The sequence below is a fragment of the Cryptotermes secundus genome, unplaced genomic scaffold, assembly GCF_002891405.2.
Source record: "Cryptotermes secundus unplaced genomic scaffold, Csec_1.0 scaffold790, whole genome shotgun sequence".
Lineage (NCBI taxonomy): Eukaryota > Metazoa > Arthropoda > Insecta > Blattodea > Kalotermitidae > Cryptotermes > Cryptotermes secundus.
This window is the reverse complement of record NW_019744127.1, coordinates 290,109-303,040: the sequence shown is the minus strand read 5'-3', so window position 1 is coordinate 303,040 and position 12,932 is coordinate 290,109. Positions and strand designations below refer to the sequence as shown.

The following is a 12,932-nucleotide window of genomic DNA, read 5'->3' as shown; positions in this document are numbered from 1 at the left end:
AGCTGTGGGCAAACTGTGGCAAACAGTTATAGCATCTGTCGTCGAACCTGGAAATGGACAAATAAACTATTTTTCCATCTCCTGGATCTGAACAGTTACATCCTGTTGTCACACAGAGAATTTCATCTCGCTCTTATGCAGAACATGCTGGAAGGGGTCCACTTCACCCTCAACGGCCCAGGGGTCGAACCCCTGCCGTTTCATTGGAGATACCTCGATTAGAGGAGCTCAAACCACATCACTGGCGGTTGATTTCGACGAAGAACCATCATCTTGGTCGGCAACCTGGGGACCACCACACCAGCATGACAAGAGAAGTGTGAATAATTATTCAGGTGGAGCTGTGGGCAAACTGTGGCAAACAGTTATAGCATCTGTCGTCGAACCTGGAAATGGACAAATAAACTATTTTTCCGTCTCCTGGATCTGAACAGTTACATCCTGTTGTCACAAAGATAATTTCGTCTCGCTCTTGTGCGGAACATGCTGGAAGGGGTCCACCTCGCCATCAACGGCCCAGGGGTCGAACCCCTGCCATTTTATCGGAGATATCTCGATTATAGGGGCCAAACCACATCACTGGCCGACTTCCTGTACTTTGAAATTAGGTGTCATGTGTGCTTTTCGCGTGGGAAACAAAGAACCGTCCGGACAAAGGGCGTGAAGTGCGACGTCGGACACTGGATTTCCGGATGTTTCCAAGATTTCCACATGAAGCCAACAGTCCGTTAGAAGACGCAGGTGGGAAGAGAGACAACTTATAAAGCTGGTGACCAAAAATCATGTAAGTAGAAAAAGAATTTATAACTTAAGATTAGATTTTAAAAGCCGGCCGCATGCGTGGACTGCGCGATGACATATGGCATCATTCGTCCCCTTGACTTTATTTTGATGACGCCATATGGCGTTGCTCGGCTCTTAAAGGGATAACCCAGCGTGCCAGGCGGCCGCTCTAGTGGCCGTCCCTTAACTGCCAGGCCATTTAAATTCGTTTTAGATACTATTACATGCCTATTTATAATAAATTCTACTCATCCCATTTTTGGAGTCAGATAACTGGAAAAATTCCCGGTTGTTGCATGATGAATGTATATTCTTGTGCAGGAACAATTTTATTTCTATCACAGCACATTATGAAGATAAAAAATATTTTTCGTACTTTTTTTAGAAAAAAAAACGAAACTTTGACTTTCAAATATTTGAAAAAATAATTACCTATTGTTGTTTTCTGATAGCTCCATTCATTTTATATATGATGTTAAAATTTGAAAATTGTACACCAAATAGTTTATTCATCATATCAATATTTGTAAAACACTGCAGTTCTCGTTCTCACTGACTGTGCACAAGTCACACAGCACAAGTGGACTATGTACCACCGGTACATTTATGTTCAGGGATGTGGTGAAAAACAGATAAAAATACTGATTTGGGGTCATAGGTGGGGATGGGATATACTTTGATCCTTGCGTTTCTGTATAACAAAAATGGAGTTGGGCCTGAATATTACTCTCCTCAGCAACCTCCCCGTGAATGATTTCAACTGTGCCACCAAGGTCACTGTCACTTGTTTCACTGATGCGCTCAGGTGAACTGCTTCTCGCTTCGGCGGAGTTGATCTAGAAATCTCAATCCCGCTGCTGTTTGAAGAGATATTTTCATTGTCAGACAACTCAGAATCACTGACAACATCTTGTTCCAACAAACCGTGAATGTCAGCACCCTTCACTTGTCTCCTAGCCATGGTAAATCACAAAAAAACTGGCACAATCGAAGCATAATTTGAAACCAGGCAGACACAAAAAACCTCACTGAGCGCATGCTTGTCTTGAAGGTCACGAGCGTCACGAGACTGGAACAGAATATAAACTGAAGACTTATTCTTCCAGCTGAAGTGAATTCAAGTTCCATCTATAGGCGAATAGGTACAAATACAATGAAATCAAACCGACTTCAGAAGCTCATATTGTCATCCTTTGCGATATTATTCACAGAGGGTATATTCTTAATACAATCGATATAAAACCAGAGTTTCTTAGACTTCAAACATCGATCTACACAGTGGTATATAATAGCGCGACATTTGAAACCACAGAAAGAAATTACAGGCGTTTAGAAACTGGTAGACAGCAGGGCCACCAGAGCGGCCCGCTGGCATTCTTCGCTTGTACTAGCTGGGCCACTAGAGTGGCCCGCTGGCATTAGAATACCTGTATCAACTCTCATGAACTCTAGCTCAGTGGTATAGTAGACAATGTCAAGGTTTCCCATATATGAAGTTTGGGGTTCAGATCTTGGTAGCAGCAATTTCTTATTTTCTTTATTTGTGCATGCAATTATCACTCCACATGAAACACAATAACATAACGTTTTTGTAAAGTTGCATGAATGTTTTGCAAGAAACTACAAATTTCAGTTACCAAATGAATTGCATGGCTGATCAATCCATTAGACTGTTATGCGTAACACCACTTCTGTTTTGCCAGTTTTAAGAAATTTTTTATGTTTTTGCAAATTTGTGGAAGGACTTCCAATATAACATTTGATACAAATCATTCCAACAGATCTATAATTATAAGGCACATTAAAACTACTTTTATTTAAGAAAGTTAAGCTGTTCAAAAATATATCTATGGATCACCCTAGAATTGTGAACTTTTATATTGAAATATAGATAGTGCCCCACTTACAAATAGTTTTTGTTTTGAAGACTTGTATATTTGCTTCTTTGGAGCCGACATAATTCAGTCAATACAGCCACAGGTTGGATGGCTGGGGTTGCATTCCTGCCAAGGCCAACAGAATTTTTCTCTACTCCATAGTGTCCAGGATAGACTGGCTCTAGGGCCCACCCTGCCTCCTATCGATTGAGTACTACTAGCTAGGGTGTTAAGCTGACTACCCACCTCCATTTAGTGACAAGGTCACTCCTCCATATATATTCATAACCTATTAAGTGCAGGAGAAACTTCACCTTTTTATTTCTCTATTCCGATCTTTTTTTAATTCAAATTTTTTTCCAAAATTCCTGTAAAGGGGGGGGGGAAGTTTTGTTTTATATTTGTTACCATAATAAAATTTGAACTTATAAAATTGTAGTCATTCAACTGAAATAGAACCAGCTATTTCTAAATTACATATGAACATATAGACAAATGATGCTAGGGCCTGGTACCAGGCTGTGGCCTGGCAGTTGAGAAACACTGAAGTAGAGGATGGGAACAGATACAGCTCCCACGATGGTGTGATCTTATCTCCAGAATCTCAGATGGTGAACAAAGTCCAGGAAACTAATAATACTAAGTGAAATGTTCTCAGTTTACTTTGACAGATGTTATTGTCTTGAGAATACAGTGCTTCATATTGTTAATTAACTGTGTGTTTTACCTCACAGGGAATGAACTGGTCTGATCAGGCACAGAAGATAACTTGCAGCCAGAATAACAAATGAGTTGGATGTCAGCAATTCTTCTGTTGAATTCACCTGGATGGTCCCTGATGATTCACCTGCTATTGTACCTCCAAACTTTGGCAAGATATGCAAGGTGAGAACAAACTGTCTGTCCCTGTTTACATGTGATGCTTAGGGACAACTTTCCCCTAAGCTTTCACAGCTTTTAGAACAGGTATTTTAAAGTGTGGGCCTAGCTTTTAGTCATAATTGTGCACTTCGCCATCATCCCTGCAATTATGGCAGGGTGCATATATAACAAGGTTAAATACTCTGTAATATTCATGAGGATGAAATTTTGTCATGATATCAGGGATTATTACATAACTGTAATGACAAATTGCAGACAATAATAGCAAAAACACACAAAAGTAACCTCTGAAAACAAATATTATGAATAAAGACAAGTTATTAGTTTGTTAATTTCTCAAGTTATAATTATGTGAAGCATTGGCCTTAAAATTATATTTTGGTCAGGAGAAAAGAATAATTAAAATTAGAATGTTTTACTTGACAGTAATTTCAAAAGAGGAAATAGGTGTGATTCTGTGGCTGTCAGAGTGAACTCAGGGCATGTATGTGAAATCTAAGAATATCTTCCTGGACAACACCAAACATAATTTACACACACTATACGAGGTGTGGCTATAAAAGAACAAGACTGCATACACTGTACCAGAGAAACCTGTAGGACTGGGGTAGCAAGTGAATGGTAATTGACCTTGAACCTTCTCATATCGAACAAGACTGGACTCATCTCACTATGTCAGTTGGTTTGCCTCTGAGCTTTGTTTGAGTCTGATCATGTTGTGTTGCTCTGCTGGATCCAAGATTAGGATGAAAATTGAGCAGCCCATCAATCTGAAATTTCTTGTGTAATTGAAAAACAACTCTGACAGAATGATTCCAACTGTTAAAGGAGGCATGCAGTGATAATGTTATATCACACATGTGAGTTTTTGAATGGCACTAGCAGTTCATGGAAGGTCAGGAGAAGATGGAAGATGACAAACATCCAGGACACCCTTCAACGTCAAAAACTGAAGAAAATGTTTAGAAAATCAGTGAAATTGTTGATCTGAGAGTCAAACAATTAATGAAAAGTATTACTTGGAGGTCCTGACCAAGCTCCAAGGACGTTTGAGGAAGAAATTGCTGAATTTTGGAAGAAGAAATCATGGATTGTTCATCAAGACAATTTGCCAGCTCATAACAGCCTCGCGGTTAAGCAGTTTTTAGCTGATTAATGCATTCCAGCGCTCAAACACCCCATATTCACCGAATTTAGCCTCCTGTGGCTTTTACCTGTTCCCCAAACTGAAAAGTGCATTGAAAGGAACTCTGTCTATGAGGTAAAATAAAAAACGGCAGACCTGCTAAACAGGGTGTCAGCTGATGACCTGCAGCACTGCTTTGAACAATGAAAAATTTGTATGCAGCGGCGTATAGATAGGGGAGGGAGAGTATGTTGAAAGGGATAGAAATTATTTGTAACATTTTGAAAATAAACCCATTTTTTTCACATCAGTCCTGTTATTTTATACCCACACCTTGTATAAATCAATCAAATCAATTTTTCAATTTTTTAATACATCTGAAAGATGATGCCAGATCCAGAAGGCTACACAGGTCATGACCGACCAACATATCAACCCCCCCTCCCCCCAGCTTAAGGGTTAGTGCCCATCCTTTAACCTTGCCTTTCTCTCCCCCAACACAGAACCCTGCTTCTGTCCCAGCACCTTTCCCCCCCTCCCACACCACTGATTTCACATGTAGACTTGTCCTTTCCCCCCCTTCCTTCACTGCTCTCATAGCTGTGTATATTTCCAACACCAGTCTGCTTGTACTGGTTCTCACGGTCTCTTCACTTGCGGATTTCATATATTTTTCCTTCTACTCTGAAGATGGAGGTGATACGTTCCTCCAAAACATCAGTTAACACCACATATACACAGTGCCATATCCCAGAAGACTGCTTTATTCATAGTCACCGCCATGAAAACCTCAAAAATTTTAATACATCTGTTTACCAGGCTTTCTGACAGCTGACAGGAGGTTGCCTTATTTTCACTCATGCAGCCTGGAACCAGAATAGAAGTGGACACTAACTGGTCCAAAATTAGCTGACAAGTCCATCATGAGGACAACATGTTAAATGGTAAGCCAGGGAAGAGAAACTTGACATGGCATGAAGCTTGGCAGGATGGAATGACATAACAGCAGAACAAAAACAATACAATGCTGAAACAGAGCCAGAATCAAGCAAATGGCTCAACTGCAGGCCACTGTTTTTACTGTGGGATTACTCCAGCACATATCTCAAATAACAAATATGCATATGCAGCAGTTGAACAAAACTGTGATGAATATTGGTAATGCAAATAAAGAATTGAGCTCTGAATATAAAATGAAACTTTCTCATTTAGCTGTTTTGAATGCTAAATGAAGAGTAAAAATATCATGAAACCAACAGCAGTTTGTTTGAACTGTTATCCAAAATAAATGAGAAAATTAACAAGCACACAGTTGCAGTGGAAAACGAACCACATTAAGTCCATAAGGTAATCAAGTCCAATATAAGGGTAGAATATTGTGGAGTATAGACCTGTTGCTAGGCAAAGACCTTTAAGCAAACAATGAGTACAGCCATTTCTATGCAGTAAAACTAAAGGTATCCCTGTACCAGGCCGTGGAGGCCCATAGGGTTGTGAGGTGTTGAGGTTCCCACATTTTCTAGGCAATTGGCTCCTAAATGGCAGTAAGGTTGTCAGCCTTATGCACCGGCCATCCTTTACCCCAAAGAATATTCCAAGAATATTTTTGTTAACTCATTTCTGTTAGAGACTGAGTTAACCCAGCCATAGTGCGGCTGGAAGGATCAGGTAAATTGAAAAAGTCCACCTCATTGGAATTCGATCCCTCAAAACTCTGGCTTGTAACACAGTGCCTCAATCAACTATGCTACCACATGCAGTAGGTAAATAAACGGTCGTTTCTGAGCTATGGCTCGATAAACACGTTCCCACACAAACAATATCCCGGCTATTCACTAGGCAACCACCTATGACAACAATAGAGAAACTTGGAGGCAGTGTTTTCTGTTGGGTCTACCCCAAGGCTATATAGTGAGGACTCCAGGCTGGATGAAGAGTCAGCTGAGAATTGGCAGTCCAGCTGAGCTCTGCAAGGTAGGCTGAGAAGAGATGGCACTACATTTCAGTTGATAGCTGAGATCAGATTTCTACATGAGAGGCTGTGACAAGAGGACCTGAGTGCACAAAGCTGAAGAATCTCCACTGTTAGAAGCTGTTGCCCAGGAATGGCTGATGAAGACACAGCAGGCTGGAAATAGGCTTAGTGCATGCTGTGCTGATTTGTAAAGTGTGAAGATTAATGGCAGTGCTGTGATTACTTGTTCTTCTGTGTGGTGTGAATAAGTGGTCAATAAATCCATGCCCCATCTGTAGTCACATCCCTAAATCATGACAATATGTAAGCTGATAACAAGTGTAATGTTTAATGAATATATTTCTAAGAATTAAAATCTAATAAGCATTTAAATTCAATGATCATCATACAGAGGAAAGAATTACACTTTCTGAAACGAAATGGGCTTGAGATTGTGAATGATGGAAATCTAGATGCTGATAAATGAATAGCCTGATAGAGTGACACAAAACATTGGCTCCAGTGATTGTTTATTTACAAGACAAGAACACAAAACACAAGGTAGGTGACCATGGTGATGATGATGATTGTCATTGGCTGTTCACACAGTTTAAACAAAATTAGAAAGGTAGCGTCCACACTAGAACACACAAGAATTTCTACTTTTTGAAGCTTTACATTCTGAGTGCTCATATCTCTTACACATACATTTTGTGAACATGGTTATTTACGTACTAGCTGTACCCGGCCACGCGTTGCTGTGGCTTGATCTAACGAAATTGACACAGCCTCTGTTGTCTATCACCGGGGAAATGCTGCCAGAGTCGAATCCAAAACTCTGAGTGCAAACTCAGGATCGCTGCTGTCATTTCACTCGGAATCTCTTGTGATACTTGTGACCTCATGATACTCGAGACACTCGTGATACTGAACAGTCGCCGGAGCTACACCCTCTTATACATATAGCCAGCGTTCGGACGGGATAGGGAATACCTTATGAAGAGTTAGTTTCATCTGTTGCTTAGGAAATGCTAGCACAGAACACCTTGTAGAAGTGTTTGGTTTCATCCGTTGTTACGCAATGGAACCTCTTATCCTCTCATCTCTGGGGAAATGCGTTTGTTGTTTCGGCATTTCCTATGCAACGGCCCACTGTTATTGCGTTTCCATGGAAGTATACTTTCCGGTGTCATCCATTGTTATGCAACAGAACCTCTTATCCTCCGGGGAAACACGTTTGTTGTTTTGGCAATTCGTATGCAACTGTTATTGCGTTTCCATGGAAGTATACTTTCCGGATTCACGTGTGGCCGGGTACAGCTAGTAGGTATATAAAAACGTGCACATTCGAATGCAACGTTGTGTCAAAATTTTGAAGCAATCGGTGAAGAACTTTCAGAGATTTTCGAGGGCTAACAAGCGAACATTTACATTTTTATTTATATAGATTGGAAGTTTAAATTTGTCTTACAAATACACTCAACTCTTGATTATCCGGATAATGGTGGGGATGAAAATCACGATTAATCAAAAACCCGGTTAAGACAAATTTTATTAAAAGTAGTACTGTAATGCTGTCTCTTCATAATACTATAGGCCTACCTGTATTTAAATTTATTCAACCTCATTTTTATGTCATGGCCTATTTAATACTTTTTTACATTACACTGAAGTATGAATTAGTTATTTCAATGATAGTGTTCAACAACATCCAACACTTTTTACGAATATTCACACTCAACACTTAAAAAAAATTATTATTGTCGTTTGCTTTTTCGTGGCATTTCCCTTTTTACGAATATCCATACGAAGCCTATGTAATATTAGCTTGTCACGTAATAAACTGTTCTCTTCACTCTCAAGATAGTCTAGTAAGGATTCCAAATGATTAAGAGCAGCACCATGTGATATTTTCTTACTAGCAGCACTGTCCACCTCTTCCTCATTCTCACTTTCTTCCCGCTCTTCTGGCTGCACCCCCACTGAACTTACGATTTCGTCACTGCTTAACATTTCGAAGCCTGGCTCACACGTGTTTCTGTTGAATACTTAACACAACAGGCTTCCTTTTACACCCTGACATTTTGCTAACGCACTTGAAGATCGATACAAAGAGACTAACTGAGGCAGTGTGTCTGTCCTTGAAACTTTCCATAAATCCTTACATTCTTTTACCCCTACCCTAGAACATTGTGTTAGCATAACGGGACCAAAAAATGCAGAGGTCGGTTCACACTAGTGCGAAAATAGTGTTACCACTCACCATGTGAAACAAAAGTGAATGAAGAAAGTCGTCTTCTGGGTTTAGGCACCGTGTATTCTTCGTTTTGGCCGACGTTTCGGAGGAACGTAGCGCCTCCATCTTCAGAGCAGTTGAATGGCTTGGAATGCGGAGAGCAGTAGCTGTGGTGATAGGATGTGAAAGGTGCTGCTTATATACGAAGTAGGCAGAAGACGACTTCTTCATTGTCATCGCCGTGAAAACCTCAAAACTTACAAAAGTGAATGAATATTAAAAAACATATAAGCCTCAAAAAGCCCTAGTTAAGCCACAAACCAGTTTATCTGCCACCGGATAATCGAGAGTTGAGCGAATTCCCTCCATTGTCATGTTTTAGTCATAGATGTAAAGCAATATTTACTACAGGATTTATAGGAATGTGTATGATGTACCTCTATTTGCTGAATAGTAACTGACAGTGGAACTGATAGATTCACATAGCCATTATCATTTTATTTTATACTAGCTGTGCCCGGCCATGCCTTGCTGTGGCTCAGTCTGCTTGTTCTTCCCCAGTTTGATTTGAAATTACTCGACGCATTGCTTCCACTCCGCGAGTACGACGACCTAAGTTTGATCTTCTGCAAGGCATTATTTGGATGAACTAAAGCAGATCGATTGAACTGAAGAAGAAAGAAAGTTATTGCATATATATAGATATTTATACAATGTCTTATCTTAAACACATAAATAATTGTAAGACATTAAAAAAGGAAAGAACACGAACTGGAAAACAAAGAAGAAAAAAAAAATAAAAAATACTGACGAAATATTTCAATTCAAACGCAGATCAATCGACACAGCCCAATCCCACCCCCAATTGCACTGGAAACTAAGGGGAACAGTAAAGAAAACGAAATGAAGAACAATGAAAAATAAACTATACTCACGAAATGAACACTATGGTAAACGACACAGCCCAATTCCAACGCAATATTAAAAAAAAAAAATGAAAATAACTCGAAACTGTTTCTGCTTTGATTTCACTCGGAATCTCTTGTGATACTCGTGACCCCGTGATACTTGCGTTTCCATGGAAGTATACTTTCCATTTTCATCCATTGTTACGCAATGGAACTTATTATCCTATGCAACAGTCTGTTCTAGCGTTAATAGGGAAACGACTGCTCTGAAGAAGATGAAAGAAAGTTATAACAAAAACATATGAAATTGCAAAACATTAAAAAAGGAAAGAACATGAACTGGAAAACAAAGAAGAAACAAAATAAAATATACTGACGAAATATTTCAATTCAAACGCAGATCAATCGACACAGCCCAATCCCACCGCCAATTGCACCGGAAAATAAGGAAAACAGTTAAGAGAACGAAATGAAAAACAACAAAAAATAAACTATACTCACGAAATGAACGCTACGGTAAACCATTCAGCCCAATTCCAACGCAATGTAACATGAAATAATAAAATCAAAACGAAAATTTCGTTGCCACGGTTATTCCTAGGCAGCGATCCGCTGTTTCAACAGTTCGTTGCCACAGTTATTCCTAGGCAACGATCTACTGGTATTTGATGGATGCNGAAATGAAAAACAACAAATATAAACTATACTCATGAAATGAACGCTACGGTAAACGACTCGGCCCAATTCCAACGCAATGTAACACGAAATAATAAAATCAAAACGAAAATTTCGTTGCCACAACAGCTCGTTACCACGGTTATTCCTAGGCAGCGATCCGCTGTTTCAACAGTTCGTTGCCATGGTTATTCCTAGGCAATGATCTTTTTGTATTTGATGGATGACGTATAACGTTTTTTACCTGTTTTTACCTGTCACGGGCATGACATCTATATAATAGGTATATAAAAACGCGCGTGTTCGAATGCAACGTTGTGTCAAAATTTCAAAGAAAAAAGAAAGTTATAACAAAAACATATGAAATTGCAAAACATTAAAAAAGGAAAGCACATGAACTGGAAAACAAAGAAGAAACAAAAAAAAATAAAATATACTGACGAAATATTTCAATTCAAACGCAGATCAATCGACACAGCCTAATCCCACCGCCAATTGCACCGGAAAATAAGGGAAACAGGTAAGAAAACGAAATGAAAAACAACAAATATAAACTATACTCATGAAATGAACGCTACGGTAAACGACTCGGCCCAATTCCAACGCAATGTAACACGAAATAATAAAATCAAAACGAAAATTTCGTTGCCACAACAGCTCGTTACCACGGTTATTCCTAGGCAGCGATCCGCTGTTTCAACAGTTCGTTGCCATGGTTATTCCTAGGCAATGATCTTTTTGTATTTGATGGATGACGTATAACGTTTTTTACCTGTTTTTACCTGTCACGGGCATGACATCTATATAATAGGCATATAAAAACGCGCGTGTTCGAATACAACGTTGTGTCAAAATTTCAAAGCAATTGGTGAAGAACTTTCGGAGATTTTCAAGGAGAGACAAACGAACACTTACATTTTTATTTATATAGATTAGAAAAAACTCAGCAAGAACTGCATATTTTTCAAAACTGTCTCATCAAATTAAATTTCGGTACCATATATGAATTGGTTTTCCCACCTAACAAGTTCTTGTGTTCATCATGCTAGTGTTCCTGATTTTAGCAAATTAGATATTACAAATTTGGGGTAGACTGCAGTGGCATAATGCATATAAAAAATTTCATTAAACCCCATCCACTTTTATCTAGCTCAGACACAATGGACGGTCAGATATATATGACTAACCATGTCTATGGCCACTTCATGAACATCGTGCAAAGAATACACACAAATGACACAAGTATTGCAGTGTTATTTATTAGCCTCTTTCATGCATGTTGATTGTATTTGTCAATTTGCATAGTCTTTGTTCTCTCATTCACCAAAAGGGAGAAAAATCACAAGAAGCACAAAACTGGAAAAGGGGATTAGCATGGAGAACAAATCATAAAGATAAAATGAAAAGGAACAAAAGTTATGGTTCAGAATCTCCCTTTATTCTCAATTTGCTAAATATTTTAAACTCCAATTGTTAACATACAACTTTCAAGCTAGAGAATAAAATGACTCTCTAAGGACAGTGATAACAGAAGTGTCATAACAAGTTCATCCTAAGCTATGAAAACTTACAGACCAAACACAATGGTGATAAGGAAAACAGCCCTCAAGTATGCCTTGTGATTTCAAAGCTGGAAATACCATTAATAAATAAAATAATTTAAAGTTACACTGTCACCTTCAGTACTTTGTGCTCTTCATTTTGTACTTCTTGTTTTCTGTCTGAAATTGAATATTTCTGTCAGAGACTGGAAGGAATTAAACACAATCGTTGACAAAGTGTGCAGAATACTTGGAAGACATGCTCAGTGAGTGTACAAGTCATTATCTTCATCAAAGATAAACATGAATACAACTCTCCCTCGGTGTTATGTTATGCACAGAGTTTACAACTCTGCCGTTTTCTTGCAGATCTTAGGTCAGATTTCAGACTTTTGTTCTTCTCCTTACTGAGTATCTCTGGTACTGGTGACTTACTCGTTCTTGCTCTGAAGGGCATGACCTGTCAAAAGATTACACCATAACGCATATGAAATACTTATTACAGATACTACATTATCATTCAAGACACCAACAATTATCAAGTACTCTGATATAAGAGGCTGGACTTGGGCATATCTGAACAACTACCATAGGACTGGTGGAATTTGTGGCTCTCAGCAACTGTTTGTATAATATCGATTTACAGGTCTCCCAATGGGAATTTTTTTACTTTTTATAAGGACTGTAGAAGCTATTTTGAATAAACTATATAGTGCTTATCTACATTTCATTATTTGCAGGGATTTAACCTTTATTGGACGGGCCATTTAATTTCCGGTAGGGGCAGCTGGACGGAGTTTATTTAAATGCCCGCCCTTCTAGGGCAATGGAATTGTAAGCATGTTTCTAAAAATGGTGTAATTTCTACATTTTTTATGATAAACGAACGAAATGAACGCTCCTTTAATGTAGAAAGAATATAGAATCAGATATTCTAATTTACAGATTTT

At 38.8% G+C, this 12,932-nt stretch overlaps 1 protein-coding gene and 1 long non-coding RNA gene across 4 annotated transcripts in view; one reads left to right on the top strand and one right to left on the bottom strand.

The window, feature by feature from the left end:
- The first annotated feature begins 523 nt into the window (after positions 1 to 523).
- On the top strand, positions 524 to 6,166 carry LOC117283100. The gene is made up of 3 exons (XR_004514117.1): positions 524 to 784; positions 3,395 to 3,545; positions 5,488 to 6,166. It is a non-coding gene; the product is annotated as an uncharacterized LOC117283100 (long non-coding RNA).
- A 5,416-nt stretch (positions 6,167 to 11,582) lies between these two features.
- Positions 11,583 to 12,932, bottom strand: part of LOC111874532 (myosin heavy chain, skeletal muscle, adult) — a 53,478-nt gene continuing 52,128 nt past the window's right edge. Inside the window, exon 12 of one of the 3 annotated variants that reach the window (XM_033755484.1) lies at positions 11,583 to 12,442. In XM_033755484.1, coding sequence (XP_033611375.1) covers positions 12,314 to 12,442 — 129 coding nt within the window. In that variant the 3' untranslated portion in view covers positions 11,583 to 12,313. The remainder of the gene's footprint in view (positions 12,443 to 12,932) is intronic. The other 2 variants (XM_033755485.1, XM_033755486.1) reach the window with 2 other exon arrangements.